Source organism: Brachyhypopomus gauderio, chromosome 1 (assembly GCF_052324685.1).
Source record: "Brachyhypopomus gauderio isolate BG-103 chromosome 1, BGAUD_0.2, whole genome shotgun sequence".
NCBI classification, from domain to species: Eukaryota; Metazoa; Chordata; class Actinopteri; order Gymnotiformes; family Hypopomidae; genus Brachyhypopomus; species Brachyhypopomus gauderio.
In genome coordinates this window covers 18,174,824-18,195,978 of record NC_135211.1, presented here as the reverse complement: position 1 = coordinate 18,195,978, position 21,155 = coordinate 18,174,824, and the positions used below count along the sequence as shown (strand labels likewise).

General features: G+C 46.5%; 2 protein-coding genes across 4 annotated transcripts in view; one reads left to right on the top strand and one right to left on the bottom strand.

The window, feature by feature from the left end:
• The first annotated feature begins 3,647 nt into the window (after positions 1-3,647).
• LOC143526862 (leukotriene B4 receptor 1) lies at positions 3,648-5,100 on the top strand. Its single transcript, XM_077021599.1, has one exon. The coding sequence runs from the start codon at positions 3,709-3,711 to the stop codon at positions 4,633-4,635; it is 927 nt and encodes a 308-aa protein (XP_076877714.1). The 5' UTR covers positions 3,648-3,708; the 3' UTR covers positions 4,636-5,100.
• Positions 5,101-11,935: 6,835 nt separating this feature from the next.
• phkb (phosphorylase kinase, beta) overlaps positions 11,936-21,155 on the bottom strand; it is a 69,483-nt gene continuing 60,263 nt past the window's right edge. For 2 of the 3 annotated variants that reach the window (XM_077000429.1, XM_077000411.1), the window contains 11 exons: positions 20,390-20,448; positions 19,913-20,075; positions 19,642-19,723; positions 17,678-17,735; positions 15,866-15,956; positions 14,660-14,862; positions 14,360-14,494; positions 13,793-13,922; positions 13,558-13,665; positions 13,223-13,363; positions 11,936-13,031 (listed from right to left, as the gene is read on the bottom strand). In XM_077000429.1, coding sequence (XP_076856544.1) covers positions 12,894-13,031; positions 13,223-13,363; positions 13,558-13,665; positions 13,793-13,922; positions 14,360-14,494; positions 14,660-14,862; positions 15,866-15,956; positions 17,678-17,735; positions 19,642-19,723; positions 19,913-20,075; positions 20,390-20,448 — 1,308 coding nt within the window. In that variant the 3' untranslated portion in view covers positions 11,936-12,893. Of the gene's footprint in view, positions 13,032-13,222; positions 13,364-13,557; positions 13,666-13,792; positions 13,923-14,359; positions 14,495-14,659; positions 14,863-15,865; positions 15,957-17,061; positions 17,153-17,677; positions 17,736-19,641; positions 19,724-19,912; positions 20,076-20,389; positions 20,449-21,155 lie in introns of all 3 variants that reach the window. The other variant, XM_077000421.1, reaches the window with a different exon arrangement.

The following is a 21,155-nucleotide window of genomic DNA, read 5'->3' as shown; positions in this document are numbered from 1 at the left end:
AGCTTAAAAAGCCAAATTGTCAAAAAAAAAGTAAAAGTGAGCAAAAACTACATTTCCCACAATTATGTTACCGGCAAAGTGACGGCATCTCGACACTGCAGTGTTTCCATATCGATGCGATTTTCCCAATAAGTGTAATTGGGAAATACAAATAATGATCCCAAAATGTCCAGGAAGAGAAACATCGATGCAGATAGAAGGTTGTTTCAAGAAAGGTGGAAAAGCGATGTTTGCGCTTCAAGGAGAAAAACGGGTATGAAGCGGTGGCAGTTGTCAAAGAGTACAATATATGTTGGCATTTTGCGACCAAACACGGAGCTAAGTATGCCAAAATTAGCCATCAAGAAAAACGACGAATTGTCAAAGAATTAAAAAGCAAACTGCGATCGCAACAGAATGTGTTCACAACCACAAACGAAACGGCAGTAAAAGCTGCTTTATTGTGGCTAAAGAAATCGCCGCGCTTCAGTCTTTTTCAGAGGGAGCATTTTTGAAGCACAATCGCTATTTTCACAGTAATTTGATATTTCACGTTTTAAACAAAGTAAATGTGATATATTTGATCAATTTTTCTTTATTCACTTGCATAGTTTGATCGTTGATTGATGGAGTAATATGGGTTTCATAACCTAACAAATTTTACAGGATTTATGTTATAATAACAGCAACAAGCTAACATTTTTTTACATTTACGCAAATATATCTGTACTATTTGTTACTTGAATAAGTAATAAATTCAGAGTTAACATTAAGGAGTAGGTACATTTATAAGTTACATATGGCCCTCGGTGGGTAACGATTATGCTGATATGGCTCGCGGTGAAAATGAGTTTGACACCCCTGATATAGAGGAATGAAAAGGCCTGACTCTGACATCATATAGAGGAGAGAAAAGGCCTGACTGACATCATATAGAGCAGGGGTCGCCAACCTTTTTGAAACTGGGAGCTACTTCTTGGATGCCAATTATTGCGGAGGGCTACCAGATTAATAAGAACGAAAAGTTGTTGAGTGGGGGGGGGGGGGGGGGGTGGCGAACGAAAGTTGCGTGTGCGAGTGTCAATTGCTAAGCGGGAAGACCGCTATCAACCGCGGACAATCTATAATAGCAGCAAAAGCATAAACGATGCAGCGCTTTGGTGACCTTTTTTTAAAAAAAGCCCGCGGGCGACTCATGACGTGGGTGACCCCTGGTTTATTCAATATTGACTATTGACGCCAGCCTAACTTTTTTATTGACAGCTAATTGAGCAATAGAACACGAGAGGGAGTGTGTTATCGTGAATATATGTGCCGTTACTTGACAACGCGTCCGCGGAGTGATACAGAGAACGAGAATACCGTGCTGTTACACACATATCTGCAGGGTTAGAACACTTCTCAACCAGTCGGATTGTGAACTAACTGTTGTATAATGACGCAATAATACACGAGAGGGAGTGCTATAACGGGTAATATCGGCACTGCTGTGCTGCGGTCGTAGGCACGAGGCCGCAGGCCGAGTGCCGTAGCACAGCAACGAAGCAGCCTGCGGCCTCGTGCCTACGACCGCAGCACAGCAGTGCCGATATTACCAGTTATAGCACGAACCTCGAGTGTATTATTGCGATTATACCACAGTTCCATTATCGCTGTTTATTGAAAGATTTTGAGTAAAAGAGGACGAGAAAATACGACCTGTTAGGTTAAAAACACTCCGCCAGTTAAAATAGTTCCATTCAATGGCTCGCTGCTAAATTTACACAACACTGGAACAGCCTTACCCAATAAATATTATAGAGGTAAATATACACAAAAACAACTGTTGATAAAGTTGTATTTAATAAAAATAAATTACAACAATATATATATATATATACATAAATTATATAGCTGCTGATGCTATATACTCCCTTCACGTTTCTGACGGATCCATAAAAACGTCGTAGAAGCTGATTCATTTCATTAGGATGTAAATACATTAAGAGCCCAGGACGTTTGTTTTACGGTATTAACTTCGTTTCTCTGCATTTCCAGCTAATCCAAATCATTGTTTGTAAGCGTGACAAACCTTGGATCATTGGAGGAATCAGGCTGGTCATTTATAGCTTCATCCTCCAGTTTCAGATCGAAACAAATGCTTTCGAAGCCAATAGATTTAACGAACTCCCGGTAATTCATTTTGATAATGTTGCTGCTTGTTTGTAGTTGCGCTGTTTGGCTCGTAAACGCTGCTTCGTTGCTAGGTTACCTGTATGTGGCGGAGTAATACATGGTGAGCTTCGGTTACAGTGCTATAACGTGTAATATTGGCACTCCTAGATCGCCTCTCAGCCAATCACATTGTAGGGTCGGAACTAACTGTGGTATAATTGGCGAATAATCATTTAGTGTTAGAAGGGGAGGAACAACTGTGAATTTGGACATAAATTTAAGTAGATTTCTCGATAGGACATTCATTGGCCCTTTGGCGAGCTACTAGTAGCTCACGAGCGACGTGTTGGAGACCCCTGATATAGAGGAATGAAAAGGCCTGACTCTGACATCATATAGAGGAGTGAAAAGGCCTGACTCTGACATCATATAGAGGAATGTAAAGGCCTGACTCCGACCATCTCTCATGAGTGTTTTTCTGTCCCATTATCTGACCTGCAAAGTCACATCTTCCTGTTTAAATCGTTGTCCTTGTAATCTGATTGGTGGAAACGAACCATATCATTTTGAAATGCCATGAGTCATAACTACCCACGAAGCATGTTTACAGTGAGCAACTCACACATATGTATTAGCTACATTTTATAGAATTGGGCAACAGTTATTCTCATGAACCTGGTTTCATTACCAAAAAGAAGAAACACTTCTGTTCTATTTTAATAGGAAATTTGTGTGGAAATAAATCTGTGTTTGAACTCTGTGTGGAAATAACTCTGTTTGAACTTTTTATTAATTTTTTCCCACTACCAACTTTTAAATTTAGCTGCTTACATATGTAGTGCTTACATTATGCTGTGTCAATATACTGTACTCACAAAAATCCACTTGCTATTGTACAGACAAGGGAGACTCATAATGATGTGGTCTGGTGAAGCCAACATGTTCAGTACTTTGCATAACAGTCACAGCAATGCAAACTCAGATGGTCTTGTATGTAAAACAAGTGCAGAACCCCAACCCCACCCTCTCATCAGCCTCCAGAAAAACACTGATTCTGGATTTTGAAGCAGAGAGCATAGCATCTTTTAAATGTCTTTTTGTTTGTACAATTGTACAGTCCAATGTTCATGTGGTGGGACGGCGTGACGTGACAGAGTCAGACCAGGCAGGGGTGGACCACTTTACATACACAGCACTGTAGCTTCACACCATACACAGAAGAATAATGAAACTTACATTCTTACATCCTGAGATGGTATCTCCCAAAAATGAAAAAGCTATGAATACAGTTTATTAAAGTTAAATACAGTTGACTTAATCTGAAAATGAACTCAAGTTAAGTAATTAAAATAAGTATTATAAGTATTGATAGAAAATGGTATTATCTGATCAAAAATCATATGCAGTGCCCATGGTTCAATAGTCTGTGAATCTGAGACCTCCTATATGTAAATGAACCACTGTGGTGGCACAAGTTCCTGTTATAGTTTGAAACCGATAATCATCTAGGACAGTAAAGTTTAGTCATTTGTGTGTGGGCTTCCTGACTGCATACCAGTCCTGCGTGCGCTCACCATGGACCACACCAACAGCAGTGATGTGGACTCTGCTGCTCTGTCTCAGGCAAACCTGGTCAGCTCTGTGCTCATGGGACTGTGCTGCGCTGTTGGCATTCCTGGCAATGTGGTCGTTATTGTGGTCATCGTACTCTGGTTCAAGAAGGACAACTTCACTGTGCATCTGATGCTGAACATGGCTGCCTCGGACATCCTGTGTCTGATGACGCTGCCTGTGTGGATGTACAACCAACTGAATGTGTGGAGCCTCGGACGATCCCTCTGCAAGATCCTGGTCTCTCTCGCCTACTGCAGTGTGTATTCCAGTCTGCTGACGGTCACCATGATGAGTGCTCATCGCTGCATGCAGGTCTGCTATCCTAACACATGGGCCAAGCTGGGTAAGAGAGGAGAGAGGGTTCTCCTCCTCACCATCTGGGTTCTTGGACTCGCTTGCTCTGTTCCAGCAGTTCTTGTACAGGAGGTGGTACAGAAGACCTCCAAGATGGAATGTGGAAGAATCATGTCTTCAGATGAATACAGGCTGGTGGTGGCCGTTCTAGAGACACTTCTGGCATTTGTTGTTCCTTTCACCATCATGGTGACCTCCTACTTCTTCATCCACAAGAAGGTCACACGGGGGGCGCTGTCCCGCAGCCGCAGGCTCACCCGGATAGTCACCCGGATTGTGGTGACGTTCTTCATTTTCTGGACCCCATACCACATCATTAATCTGGTAGAAATCTTTGGGATTTTGCTCAAGCAGTCGTACCCAGATTCTGCGGGTAAACTGCTGGAGAACATACGTTCACTTGGTGACATTGCTGGAAGTTTCACGTTCATCAACAGCTGTGTGAATCCACTCCTCTACGCTTTTGCTTCACGGAGCCTTCGTCAAACCACAGAAACGGAGCACATGAACACCATTCCCACCTCCAGCTTTTAAACAAGGACGGCTCTGTGGGCAACAGGAACTTTACAAATAACACCCTGGTCCATTTCATGGACTGCTCTGCTGTACATTTACATATATATATCCTCCTACCTTGCTCGGCTCCGCCGTTACAGTAACCGAACCTTCGTTTGTCCTTTATTTATTTGTTTTCTTGATTTGTTTTCACTCTACTAATCTGCTGTTTTCATTTTATGAAAATATATTAATATATGTAAATGTCGTTTTCTGTTCAATCAAATGATCACTTTATATTTATTATTAATAACAACAACAACAACAATAGTAACCAAGTACAAACAAGTTACACATCGACGTATAAATGTAGTAATGTAGTAAGGATTGGAGGGCTGTGAAATCTTGTTTGCGCTTGTCAAGATGCTATTCATTCTGAAACTTATATTTTACATCCAGTCAAAATTTCTACAATAAAAATATATATCAAAATAAAAAAAAACAATTTTCTTTACACGGCAATGTGCGCTAATTCTATTTGTTATGAATTACGTCATTTTCTTACGCTTCTGAATCAAAACGAAATCAATAAACCCCGCAGAAAAGCGGAAGTTAGGCAACTTATGAAAATGCAGAAGACTGTGCGCTGCTACATGGTAATATAAGATAACCTATACAAGAGTCATGACTGCTCGTCCACAGCTCGGATCACCACCGCGTGACGCGTCTCGAGCGTCCTGTGTGACACACACACACTGGTGCGGAGGGACTTTTATTAAGAAAAGGAAAAATCAGAACCACCGGCGAGGGCGGCGGCAGTATGACACAGCAAACACCACAACAGATACTTGCGTACCGTTTCATCTTTACCGGGACCGTTTGAGGGGGTCCCAGGTATCATTCGTATGGCTACGACACTGTTTCAGTAAAGAATATTAAATATATTAAAAAAACTATTATATTCGGCACTAAATGAAATTCGTGTGGTTCTTTATCCAGTTATTGGATAAATAACTGGATAAATTGCCGTAAATGTAACTAACTGCAACGTGTTTCTTGTTTGGCACAGGTGAGGTTCACCTTGTTAATCCGATTCACTTCTTTCTGAAATCCTGATCTCGGGTTCGTTTTGGTCAGGTGTGAACGGCCCTTTAGTCAGCAATGTGGAAATGACGCGATAGAAGCGCGTGCAGGAGGACCAAACCACTCTAGGTTTGAGAAGGGGGAGGGAGGTGAGGGGGGTGTGACTGTCTGGAACTGTCACATCAAGCAGTGGTTCCAAGAAAACTTGAACAACACCTGACGACGAATCACATGTACATGCAAAACAACAAACCAAAGTGTTGATAAAGAAGTGGGCAATCGTTTTGGTGGAGGAAATGGAGGCTAGCTGTTAACCAAGATAGTAGTTAAGGCCAAAACTACCCACGAGGCTAGAAGGGTGATTTTGCCAGCATACAGAATAACTGACGAGAAAAGCAAAGACTCACAACCAGCAAACGACTTTGAGAGGTTCTGCTGCCGGACTGTATGAACGGAGGCGCATTAGTGACATGACTGCTGATACTTAACACACTCAGCTTTGCCAAAATGGTTGAATTTGTAAATGGGGGGCCATATCAAATAATTATTCCACTTAAAGCCAGAGAGTAGACTTGTGCTACTCTTCTGTATGATGTGTGAACTGAGATTTTCCAGTCTAAGTTACATAAGCACAGGGAGTGATGTAGGGCTGTGAACCAGGAGCTTCTGGTGTGCTTCTCACTCATCCATGGTGTGTTTCTACTTCTCACCCATTCCTGCCAGAACAGGGCCGTTGTCTGCATCATCCCAGACTAAGACCTCCATGTATAGTAAGACACCACTCCCACTACTTGTAGTGGGTGAGTGGGTGTGTGTTGGCTGTCAGAAGGATGCAGATGGTACAGTTTTAAATACATTTTAGACTGGGGTAAATCGAGATTTTGCATTCTTTGTAAAGGTGCCATGACTGGAAAATGTTGCACTAACCCACAAAATTCACCATTTACAGTTAAATATAGTCCCAGTCATAAAACATAAGGCAAGACATTTATGATCAGAGTCACATTTTGCAGGACAGGAAGTCATGGGGCAGAAGTGTTTGGTCTGGGGCAGAAGCTGTTCCAATTCACCTGACGTGTATTCAGAGACCACTAATCAGTCTGTGGCTGATTATCTGCTTATTCACTGGAAATATGACAAAATCAGATTCAGGTTTGTCTGGTCCAGAGTGTCGTGAGAGTGGGGGCATGGCTGAGCACGGTGTGTGAGGTGGAGAGGCTGTCAGAGGGTGATTGGGTGCACCTGCATCTCCTTAATGTCATGGTGGGACCCCTGAGCGAGGGAGCACTCAGCACGAGGGCTGCTTTAAAAGTTCCTGTTTGCCAAGAACTCTCATTTCTCTCTGAGCCTTCTCCGCAGTGTAGATCAGTGATGTACAGGTTCACTCATCAGGAACCCAGCTGGCTTTAACACTCACCTAATGCTGTTTCTGATCACTGATCCTGTGGTGATAAAGAAAGCCAGTCTCACACCCTAATAGCCCCACATCCTCACACACACTCTCCCCCCCCACACCCTCATAGCCCCACATACTCACACACCCCACACCCTCATAGCCCCACATACTCACACACCCCACACCCTCATAGCTCCACATACTCACCCCCCCACACCCTCATAGCCCCACATACTCACACACCCCACACCCTCATAGCCCCACATACTCACACACCCCACACCCTCATAGCCCCACATACTCACACACCCCACACCCTCATAGCTCCACATACTCACCCCCCCACACCCTCACCCCCCCCACACCCTCATAGCCCCACATACTCACACACCTCACACCCTCATAACCCCACATACTCACACACCCCACACCCTCATAGCCCCACATACTCACACACCCCACACCCTCATAGCCCCACATACTCACATACCCCACACCCTCATAGCCCCACATACTCACACACCCCACACCCTCATAGCCCCACATACTCACACACCCCACACCCTCATAACCCCACATACTCACACACCCCACACCCTCATAGCCCCACATACTCACAAACCCCACACCCTCATAGCCCCACATACTCACACACCCCACACCCTCATAGCCCCACATACCCCACACCCTCATAGCCCCACATACTCACACACCTCACACCCTCATAGCCCCACATACTCACACACCCCACACCCTCATAGCCCCACATACCCCACACCCTCATAGCCCCACATACTCACATACCCCACACCCTCATAGCCCCACATACTCACATACCCCACACCCTCATAGCCCCACATACTCACACACCCCACACCCTCATAGCCCCACATACTCACACACCCCACACCCTCATAGCCCCACATACCCCACACCCTCATAGCCCCACATACTCACACACCCCACACCCTCACAGCCCCACATACTCACACACCTCACACCCTCATAGCCCCACATACTCACCCCCCCACACCCTCATAGCCCCACATACTCACCCCCCCCACACCCTCATAGCCCCACATACTCACACACCCCACACCCTCATAGCCCCACATACTCACATACCCCACACCCTCATAGCCCCACATACTCACCCCCCACACCCTCATAGCCCCACATACTCACACACCCCACACCCTCATAGCCCCACATACTCACATACCCCACACCCTCATAGCTCCACATACTCACCCCCCCACACCCTCACCCCCCCACACCCTCATAGCCCCACATACTCACACACCCCACACCCTCACAGCCCCACATACTCACACACCTTACACCCTCATAGCCCCACATACTCACCCCCCCACACCCTCATAGCCCCACATACTCACCCCCCCACACCCTCATAGCCCCACATACTCACACACCCCACACCCTCATAGCCCCACATACTCACATACCCCACACCCTCATAGCCCCACATACTCACCCCCCCCACACCCTCATAGCCCCACATACTCACACACCCCACACCCTCATAGCCCCACATACTCACACACCCCACACCCTCATAGCCCCACATACTCACATACCCCACACCCTCATAGCCCCACATACTCACATACCCCACACCCTCATAGCCCCACATACTCACACACCCCACACCCTCATAGCCCCACATACCCCACACCCTCATAGCCCCACATACTCACCCCCCCCACACCCTCATAGCCCCACATACTCACATACCCCACACCCTCATAGCCCCACATACTCACATACCCCACACCCTCATAGCCCCACATACTCACACACCCCACACCCTCATAGCCCCACACACCCCACACCCTCATAGCCCCACATACTCACACCCCCCACACCCTCACAGCCCCACATACTCACACACCTCACACCCTCATAACCCCACATACTCACACACCCCACACCCTCATAGCCCCACATACTCACATACCCCACACCCTCATAGCTCCACATACTCACCCCCCCACACCCTCATAGCCCCACATACTCACACACCCCACACCCTCATAGCCCCACATACTCACATACCCCACACCCTCATAGCCCCACATACTCACACCCCCCACACCCTCACAGCCCCACATACTCACACACCTCACACCCTCACAGCCCCACATACTCACACACCTCACACCCTCATAGCCCCACATACTCACATACCCCACACCCTCATAGCTCCACATACTCACCCCCCCACACCCTCACCCCCCCACACCCTCATAGCCCCACATACTCACACACCCCACACCCTCACAGCCCCACATACTCACACACCTCACACCCTCATAGCCCCACATACTCACATACCCCACACCCTCATAGCTCCACATACTCACCCCCCCACACCCTCACCCCCCCACACCCTCATAGCCCCACATACTCACACACCTCACACCCTCATAGCCCCACATACTCACACACCCCACACCCTCATAGCCCCACATACTCACACACCCCACACCCTCATAGCCCCACATACTCACATACCCCACACCCTCATAGCCCCACATACTCACACACCCCACACCCTCATAGCCCCACATACTCACACACCCCACACCCTCATAGCCCCACATACTCACATACCCCACACCCTCATAGCCCCACATACTCACACACCCCACACCCTCATAGCCCCACATACTCACACACCCCACACCCTCATAGCCCCACATACTCACATACCCCACACCCTCATAGCCCCACATACTCACACACCCCACACCCTCATAGCCCCACATACTCACCCCCCCACACCCTCATAGCTCCACATACTCACACACCTCACACCCTCATAGCCCCACATACTCACACACCCCACACCCTCATAGCCCCACATACTCACATACCCCACACCATCATAGCCCCACATACTCACACACCCCACACCCTCATAGCCCCACATACTCACATACCCCACACCCTCATAGCCCCACATACTCACACCCCACACCCTCATAGCCCCACATACTCACATACCCCACACCCTCATAGCCCCACATACTCACACACCTCACCCCTCCACACCATCATAGCCCCACATACTCACACACCCCACACCCTCATAGCCCCACATACTCACACCCCCCACACCCTCACAGCCCCACATACTCACCCCCCCCACACCCTCATAGCCCCACACACTCACAACCTCACCCCTCCACACCATCATAGCCCCACATCCTCACACACTCACATCTCCATTCTCTGAACCAAAGATAACTGTTGTACTTTTCTTGATGTCTCATGTTCATCTTCACTTTTCAAAGAGTCGAGCCCTTGAGAGCAGAAGACAGTAGAGCACTGCAACACCCCTATTACATCATCCTATGGATTTATCATCATGTAGAAATTCCTTGTAACCTCATTAAAACGTGTAAGAGTGTGCAGCAGCAGATCTGTGGGGGTGGAGGCATCTGTTGTGATTTTTTAATGTCCACAACAAACCCAAAACTAATTTTAAGGCCAGATAAAGCGTGAACCTGGACAGCCCTCGAGGAGAGAAGGGCTGAAGATTTAGTGTTGGGTGGGCTGGAACTTCAGCAGCCAATCTTAACACCCACATTAAACCAAACACCTAACTTCAAAGCACCTCTGTTCATACATCACTGTACCTGACTATTCTAACATGACATTTCTACATGTCTATCTGTATACCATTATACTAGAGGCTCGATATTGGGGAACTGAGAATGGACAAACCGCCCTGTATTCCCCGTTAAGGAACACCAACCGTGTTCCTTCTCAAACTACCTGAGATGAGAAGTGTGAGAAGAGTGCTTTGTTGAATCCGCAACGTGTCTGACATGACAGATGTGACAACAGCTCCCTCTCCCCTCCCACTGCAGTGTGACCTTCACACGCTTCCGCAGAGGAGGGAGAAGAGGCTGATCGGGGAGGAGGGAACCAGAGTGGAAGAGCTGATCGGGGAGGAGGGAACCAGAGTGGAAGAGCTTATTGGGGAGGAGGGAACCAGAGTGGAAGAGCTTATTGGGGAGGAGGGGAATAGAGTGTAACAGAAGGGCAGGGTAGGCACAACGGCTATTAGGAAGCGCTTTGAAGGCGCTAGTGGCAAACAGCCTTTGACTTTAAAGGCCTGTTAACTTTTATGAGGGGTTTTTAAGAGAAACATTACACTCTTTATAGTGTCTCTCTAGAGTGCAGTCCGATTTATTCCCCGAGCTAAGGCAGACTCCACATTCATTTGGGCATGTTAAGATTTAATGGTGCGAGTATGTAGCACAAAAGAAAGATGACAACTTTATTACTCTGATGTAGGCACCTATCTCACAGATAACTTCCTTCTGGAACATTCTATGTGCTGACATCTATTCCTGACACTAGGAGATGAAGGCTTTTTTAATCTTAGCCACATCATTTCTTGATAATGGATAAGATTTTTGAATTATAAAACACCATTTAGTGTTTTTTCCTTTGAACACTCAGATTCTTTCACACGCTTCTCTAACAATGATCCATGCAGACCTTTCATGGAGGTCGAGGGTGCTTTAAACGGCTGTGAAACTGAAATGAGTGTTTGACATCGGGTTCACACGGCAGCTCTTCCCAGGGTCCAAGAACTCAGCCTCCTCAGCCTTTAAGCAGCAGGTGGGAGGCCTGTTTATTGCACACACACTCACACACACATACTCGCACACACCCCCTCAGGGCCACAGCGTGCACGCAAATAAACATGCCATATCTATTTAGAGGCTGCAGTGGCCTCAGCAGTGTGGTTACAGCCCTTCTCCTGACAGTCAGCATCACAGATGTGGAAGTGTGTGCTTTATAGGACACCAGCAGGCTGCAGTGTACAGGACAGTACTCAGAATTTATTTATTTTCTACATTAATAGCCTAAAGAAAAAACAAACTTTTGAAGGGAAGACACACACAATCAATTCCACTGAATCATTCTGCTTAATTCTGACTACAAAACATAAACTGAACAGCAATAAGTGCAGTAGCAAGGCACACCAGACCCACATGAAGACAAATGTGATTTTTTATAATCCAAGTACCTAGAAGCACAACTCAAAACTCAGCTCAACCACAACTCAAATACAATTCATCCTTATACTTCCACACTACATTTCCAAACACCACCAATGTCACTCCATGTAAGGCAAAAAACATGCAGACAGATCAAAGAAGCCCTGAAATGGGTGGGGAACTACTTCATAATGGGAGGTGGTGTTTAGGATGCAGATTATTCAGAAGATATCAAGTGCACGGGCAAACCGTGTGTAACTACATAATCAAGTCAACAGCATCCAACTGCGTTATCCAGAGTCAAAGTCTATAAGGGGAAGTGCTACGGGTTGCACTGCTGTAAGCTTTAAAAAACAGCAGTGGGATACAGGTGGGTTTAAAAAAACAGCAGTGGGATACAGGTGGGTTTAAAAAACAGCAGTGGGATACAGGTGGGTTTAAAAAAACAGCAGTGGGATACAGGTGGGTTTAAAAAACAGCAGTGGGATACAGGTGGGTTTAAAAAACAGATGTAATAGTGCAGAGCAGCGTGTCAAAGGGCAGGAGGCAACACAGCATCCAAGCGGAGACGAAAGCCGTGCTGGTGAAACTCCTGCACCATGGTGGGTGTCTCGGCGAGAGTGGAGGAGGGAAGGAGTGTGCACGAGGGAGTGTGCACGAGGCAGACTCCCGCAGCAGAGGTCGTTTTAGCTGATGGTGCAGGGTTTGTTAAACTGGCAGAGCAGGGGTCATTTTAGCTGATGGAGATGGGGTTGTTTAGCTGACGGGGCAGGGGTGGTTTAGCTGACGGAGCAGGGGTCATCCTTGCTGGGTTTCATCTCGCCCTGAAGTAGCTGGATCATCACAGCTTTGGTGAGGTAGCTCGATGTGCCTTTCATCCCCAGGGCTGGCGTGTTGTAGAAAGCCTCCATATCATCCTGAGGGCAACAGCAGGTTTACAGTCTTACCAAAGTAAGATCTACCCCTGCATGGATCATGGCTTGACCTTATTAAAGCTGTTCTGCCAACCACTTTATTATTAACAATTAGCAATATTGATACAAGCATTATTAAGCATTATTTTCAGAGGGGTCTCAGTCCTGGCCGCACGGAGAGAGGGTCTGCCCACCTGCTTCCGAGCTCTATCCGATGGGCCACGGTCTTTCTGGAAGTCAGCAAAAGCATCTTTAACCAGCCGATCCAGATCCACAGTCTCCTGGAATTCTAGCTCTGGGTTTCTCTCAAGCACAATAGACACCACCATCAGCAGCTGGGAAGAGGATCAAAGATTCACAACCGGAGACACAGGATGTTATTTTCAAACAGACAAGCTAAAATGCAAAAGTAAGACTCAGCTAGCATGCCACGATGCATTTGTGAGGAAGATATATCTGATTCAGCTACATTACTGCTAGTAACAACATTATTATGTGCACACACTAGGTGTACAGGTGCTCTGCTGACCTCCACTATAATTTGCCTGTACTCCGGCAGCACGATGTTCTGCAGAGTGTCCTCCACCAGCAGGGAGAAGTTCATCTCATACATGGTCATATCAGACAGAGTGGGTTGCTACACACAGACAACAAAGAGAACCGAGCTAATTATCTGACCCACTGAGCTTACGCGTCAAACTCCATTTCACATCACCACCTTTACAACTAAGCGAATGAAATGGGGACAGAGAGGACTGGCTCACCTGCGGGAGGTGGCGACCTGCCACTCTGATACCCCCGCCAGTCCTCTCCAGAATCTGCCAAACCCGGTCATAGAAACCCAGGGGTGTGCGGTTCAGGGAGCCGTCGATCTGACGTCGGTTCAGCCAGGACCTGCGGAGGAAAAGTCAAAATAAAGACGCACCATCAGACCTGCACAGAGTTAGCGACTATTTAGGCATGCAGTAAAATTATGGAACCAGTAATAAAATTAGTGGAAAGTGTCTGAGAATATCAAGAGCTCAAATAAATTAAACAAAGATTAATATAAACAGTCCAACTACATTGTGCCAAGTGGGAAATAACAAAATCTAGGTTGACCTAATTTTTGTTCTCAGAAAGAACAATTAACCTCAGGGAGGGAGGCTAAATCTAATTACTCCAAACACTGTAATCCTCATTATATAGAGATGGAAACATGGGTCTGGCGGGGATCTCGGCTCTGTGATGAGCCAATCAGTGGAAGTGGGGCTGGGAGGGGTGGAGTCAAGCTATGGAAGTGTGGCCAAGCAGTGGGGATTGAGGGTGGAACAACGTGTGGGTTGTGGTACCTGCCCGCCTGCTGTGGCTGAAGGACATCTAGAAGAAGCTGTTTGACATCACTGGGGGACATTTGGTAGATGCCCTGGGGAAGCAGATCTCCTGCACGGATCTCCAACTCGTGTTTCATCGCCTGGACGATCCACCTGAACCAAAACCAGCATGGCTCAGCTCATCCACACAGCACGCAGGCTTCCATTTAAAATGAGCTCATATGAGTGCGCAAAGTGTCCGATTGCTAACTGTGCCATCTCCAGTCAGCAGCACAGAGAAGATACTGATAAAGCACCCATGGTGGAAGAGTCTCTTACCCAACACGTATCTTTAGCATTCCACTGAAGAGCTCAGGGTTATTGGAGATGATCCAGCCGATGTGGATGACGAGCTCCTGCTGAAGGACGGCCTCCCGCTCGCCATGGGGGCTACACTTACTGTAGATAATGTCCTTAATGACCCCTGGAGACAGCGGGTTGGAGATCACCTCCTCCTCGTGGCCAAAAAGTCCCAGGGTTACCTAGCAACAGAGGTTGCCATCCAGAAGGGGTTAGTGGGTAAAATGCTCCTCTGTACTATAGGACAAGGTTTCCAACCCTGATCCTGGAGACCAGCTTTCCTGCACAGTTCGGACTAAAACACACCTCAACTAGGGAATCAAGATGTTCAAGAACACTAGTGTGTTAGATTGTGGATGGAGCTCAGATTTGCATGAACCTAGATTGACAGGAGTAGCGTTGCGTACATGTGACTGCAGGCATCTCATATTTTCCCCTTCACAATCCCTCCAATGTTTCCAATGTACTTTTAATATCAGTCACAACACTCATTTGGCAACATGTCCAGACCAAAGAGAGGTCATTTGCATGTATGAGAACCACATAAGTGCTTTTCTCTCTCTTATGATGGAAAAGCTCCAAGGATCATGGCAACAACTACACAGTTGTACACAGGAGTGTGACCCATTTCCAGGAAACAAATCTACTTTTTAAAATCATTAAAGTGGGATTCTCGAGGGCGACCTATATGCAGATGTTCTCATCCTGGAGATTGCAATGTAATGCATTACTGCAGGGCCCTCAGGAGAGAAATAGGTCTGGGGATGTTACAGAGCACAATTATCTGAGGAAGAGTTAGTGTTAGGCATAAGAATAAGAACCATCTGCAGGCATCATAAAGAAAGCACAAAACACACCAGACATCATCATCATAATCATCATCATCATCATAATAATAATCATAATAAGCAGTAGTGGTGACAGCTACAAAAGCAGTTCAGCTAATAGGGATTTAATATATTGATCGAGCAAGCAAACAGTGAGGCATGCATCACTCTGAAGCAGTGCTCTACAGCTCAACACACAGGGAGACTAGGAGTTGATGTAAAGGACTGAACCAATGATCAGTGAACATTAAAATGCCTTAAAACAGTCTAGCGCCTTTCTTCCAGTTTGGTTCTCTCTATTCTGAAGCTCGGTTCTATCGGTTGTGTTGTCAGCCTCCTGATTGGAGCTCTTACTTACCTGTTTGCCATGAACTAATACGCTAGTAATACTCGGAGCAAGGCTGTCCACTAGCTTAGATAAGAGACCGGCAGCAAGGCGCACAACGGACCTGGTGAACAAAGAGAGATTACCCCACAGGGATTGGACAGATAATCCCAAACAGGTTAAACACTCACAGCTCCAATTTACATTCCATGTATTTGTGTGAGGTAATTTAAAAAAACAGGAAGCAGGGTGTTTGCATATGATGGTGTGAACTGATTCCGAGTAGACCATGTGATTTAGGACGAGGCCCTGATTAAACGCTCACGTTCTGACAGAGAATTAATTACACCAAGTGAGAAAACTGCGCTACTGCCTGAATAGCTTGGTTCAGAATGCCGTAATTTTCCCATAAGGCCCTGCTCTGCTTTCAGCAAGCACAACAGACTGCTTCACCACCAGGTGTCCAGGGTCACCCCCCCCCCCCCCCCGAATCTGCTACTGCCGTCATCCAGCCACTCCATATCTACATAACTACTGAGATGAAGACCTCCGTAATCAGTATACTGCCACCTACAGTTTTACTTTTTCATCCTGCAGGTAGACTAATTTGCCAGAGTGGCTCTGAGCCTCTGCTCTGCTGCAGTAAGCGTTCCTTCACTCCTGCAAAGTGGCTCTCAATGTGGTACTAGCAGAAGTATTTTAATGTTCACCAATTATGAGACTTACAACATATCTCAATCCAACTCCAAGGATGCATTCCACTAGCAAACAAAGGGTGGACTACAGGCAGAAGGTGTGGAGTGATCACGCAGCGTGGCATGTGGATGAACACACTTCACCAGACTCTACAGGGTGGCTTCACAGTGGACAATGGCTCAAGCACAGGAACAGAACAAAATGGGTTTAAACCCGAGACCCTCATGAGGGGGGGGAGGGTTTCTTGAACTTCAGCTATTAATCCACAAATGTGACTTACACATGAGAATACAGGGACTGATGATGAAAAACGCTGGTTCACAAATAGGAAAAATACACAACGGACATTTTTTGAAGCCACACCACCAACCACGACAACACCATCACACCTCACAGCGCCACCTGGTCACAGACAGGATGAGTGAAGCGTGCTCTCCAGTTAACAGGGAGACTGTCGGTGATGTGACACTCACAGTGCCCACAGACAAGGGGACCAGTGCATGCAGAGGCAGTGAAAGCTAGCATCCTGTTACCTGTTTGCCATGGACCAAGAGAGTCGTTATATGAGGGGCTATGGAACTGGCAAACTTCTGGGTAGCAGCTGCAGTGCACCGAACTGCCAGCCTACGTGAGGTTTGCATGTTCGAAAAGATACATTGGTTTGGGCAGTGGTTACTCACATTTGAACAGACCGACAAAGAATTGAAACAACTGTGTTGGCTATACTGTAACACCGTGTCCACCACCTCTAAGTCCATCACCTCCAGCTGAACCATTGAGCTCAATTGTCAGTCCTGGTCTTCCTGTTCCTTACTCCAGCACCAGTGACCAGTGACTGGATGGCCTTCACAATCAGTCTAATGAGTAAAGTCTAATATGTTGCAGGTAAACCACAAACGTACAGAATCAGCAGGTGGAGATATGGGACCGCATTCAAAAGAAATGTTTAAAATGAGGAAGGTAAACAGATATTCAGGCTAACGGTGTTGTTTTTGGACTATTGTACGAGGTTAGGTTGGAATGAGCCTAGAACACCCTTGCAAGGCCTTAAGGAAGATGATCAGGCTCAGCTCTGCTTCACAGTGTTCGGCTGAGAGATGGTTTGGGTGGATGGCTGGTTTGTGTTGGAAATGGAGATGGGATTCTGACCAGAGCTTCCTGCTGCCTGCTTGTCTGTAGATCCGCTCCAACTCGTCCTTCAGGAATTCTGGAGAGAGAGGTGCAAATCCAGCAATGGGAGGTTCTGTTATGTACTACTGGTTCTGTTTAAGACACATCACCTGCTATTGGTTAACAGTCACAGTGTTCATAGTAACAAGTAACGTATGTCCAAGATCTCATACTAAATAACATGCCAAAAAAGTAATACTCCTGGATTATTCCTTCTGGATTAGTGTTTCTGACAGCTTAGAATTCACATTTAGTATTCCAAATGTTCCTGGATTATATACTGTGTTGGGTGAAAAATGGAAGTGTGTGAACACTGAACACTACTCAGTCCCATTGTCTATGCCTAAAATCACTGAAGCTGAAACTCAGTGACCCTGTGTACATGTGCACAGTGACCCTGTATACATGTGCACAGTGACCCTGTATACCTGTGCGCGGTGAACCTGTGTACATGTGCGTGGTGAACCTGTGTACATGTGCGTGGTGAACCTGTGTACATGTGTGTGGTGACCCTGTGTACAAGATCTGCACAGCTAGAACAGCTGGCCAGGTGATGAGATTAAACCGGTGTTTGAAAACAGACGGCCACGACAAACACACCAACAGCAGGAGCGGACGTTTTCAAAGCCAGCCAACAAGAATCAGAGAAGCTAAACGGATTACTGCTGTGGACATTTCATTCACGGAGGCTTTAGCCACTGTGGTGAGCAGAAGCCCTCTAAGGCAGGGCTCTGAGGGAGAGCGTCCACCCAGAACAGAGTAAACAAGTCCTTATTTCACTGGTGGGACATTGAAATACCAGGAAATCTTCAGTGTCATAAAATTCCCTTATGGCGGGTGCAGACTACATGACTTTTTTTACCTTTTGCAATGATCGCTTTGTCGCATTAGACAAACAGTGACTCATGCATAGAATCATAGATATGAGGCATGTCTTGGTCGGGTGACAGGCTATACTATACTTTTGATGCGGAACAATCATTGTTCACATCCTTGTGTGTCATCATAGGTCATTGGGGAGGAGGGCCAGGACACTGTTGGAGGTCGTGAAGTAATGTGTAGTGCTGCAGTATTTTTAACTTGGCATGTAAACACCCTTACATAATATAACTAACTACCAGGTTCACTGTATGTAAACAGAAGACGGAAGAAAGCAGGATTGGGTTTTGGGAACTGCATACTATGATAAGTAAAGATGCAGAGGTATACTTTAATTTTCATGTTATACATGTTTTAGCATGAACTATAACTGAAACCAACAGCAGTATCACTCTGTCTCCACAGACTTATGTGCTGTCATCCTATTGGTCAAAGTCAATGAACACACTGTAGAAGTTTCCAGACTAGCTGAGAAAAAACATTCTGATGTGTGAGTCTCTGTTGGTGTGTTCTGTTGGGGTATCCCAGATGTCACATCGTTGTTATTCAATTATGTAAGACTTCAAAAGTCATTGCCTCATTGCCCTTGTAGTCAGGCCTGGACATGTGCTATCAAAATCATGTCAAAGGTTTGGCTGAATTTACGTAGTCTCACCTTGGCATTTAAACATTACTGATCAGAAGAATTTAGAATGTTCTGTTGAATTTCCAGATTTGATGTAACAATGAAATGTAGACAATTGTCACTTACATTCTAGAACATAGTGGTAATTCTAGAACTGCATATCCCAAAACAAGCACTGAAAGTAGCAAAAGCAAGTGATGCAAGTAATACTGGCTACAAAATTCAGCTATTTTCTTGCCAAAATTTGCAGTGTGCATCCTGGTATAAATAGTACCTTGAGCTATATTTGCTACATACACCAGAATTCAAAAATAGACGTTGATATTCACACCAGAGTGTAAACAGTAGAAATTGCTTCTTACAGCAGCATGCAAATAGAACCTGATTTTGCATTAACAATAAAGTATTTTAGATGGATTGCGAGTGTGTCCCTGCATACCGTCTCTACTGAAAAAGTCAGGGCCCTCCTTCTTCAGGAGGATACTGGCCAACTGAGCCTGGCTGGCAAGACAGTCACAGTCCTGCTCAAGGAGGGGGAGAGGGAGGGAGGGAGGGAGGGAGGGAGGGAGGGAGGGAGGGGGAGAGAGAGAGAGAGAGAGAGAGAGAGAGAGAGAGAGAGAGAGAGAGAGAGAGAGAGATGGGACTTTTGAATTGCAGAAGTAATAGAGTATATGCCATTAATTGTGTGCCAAAAGATCAAGTGGCCTCACATGGAACTTCTGCAGGACTTGGTGCGTGGGTTTGTGGTTCCACTCCTCCACGTCGATCTCCGGCTGCTGCTCCAGATCGGAGGCGTTGGGCGTACTCGTCTGCCGTTTCACCTTGGAGTGCTTGGGCAGCTCCAGCTCCTCAAAGCTCTTAAACTCAGGAATTCTTCAAATGGACGAAGCACAGAGTACAGGTGTAGCACACAGACCTCCACACAGGTGTAGCACACAGACCTCCACACAGGTGTAAGCACTTAAACCACACATGAACCACGAGGACAGATTTAAGATTAAATCAAAGCTTCACGTAAAGGTTTTGTGATCTATTCTTTGAATTTGTGCTAGATGTAGGTCACCATCATCTCCCATTAGCTCAGCACTGCCACACTGTCCCTGTAGGCAGCATTGGGGTTGGAGGTTTCCAAGCGCAAAGTTAATCGTGGATCGGGGACACAAAAGACATAAATGAAGGGTTCTTACTCCGCCTCGTTCACACGCAGGAAATCTAACTGTTCCACAACAGCTCCGGAGATCAGAGTCTGCAGGAGGTCCCAGTGAGAGAACACACACACACACACACACACACACACACACACACACACACACACACACACACACACACACACACACACACACACACACACACACACACACACACACACACACACACACACACACACACACACAGGCAAGGATGGATATTGCTCAACCAGACCAGATGGGCCATGCAGGTTACCATGTTGCCTGCATCAGCAAGACATTTGCGACAAGACTAAAACACACCGGAGGATAAATTACTCACAGAGCACACAGTACAGCAGCAATCTTGAAGCACACCCACAGTGCAGAGGGCAGAGTTGTGACAGTAGAGGGGTGTGGCTATGCTAATGAGCAGAGTAATGACAGTAGAGGGGTGGAGCCATGCTAATGAGCAGAGCAGTGACAGTAGAGGGGTCAGCCCAGCAGAAATACTCTCTCACTCGACCAGATGTGTGCATGTGTTGGCATTACAACATCTCTCTCCACAGGGCATCAGATAATGATATCTGAAGCATGTAAAAGACCATGTGTACGGCCCCTAACTCTCCTCACACACACTGCAGAAGACCATGTGTACGGCCCCTAACTCTCCTCACACACACTGCAGAAGACCATGTGTACGGCCCCTAACTCTCCTCACACACACTGCAGAAGACCATGTGTACGGCCCCTAACTCTCCTCACACACACTGCGGAAGACCATGTG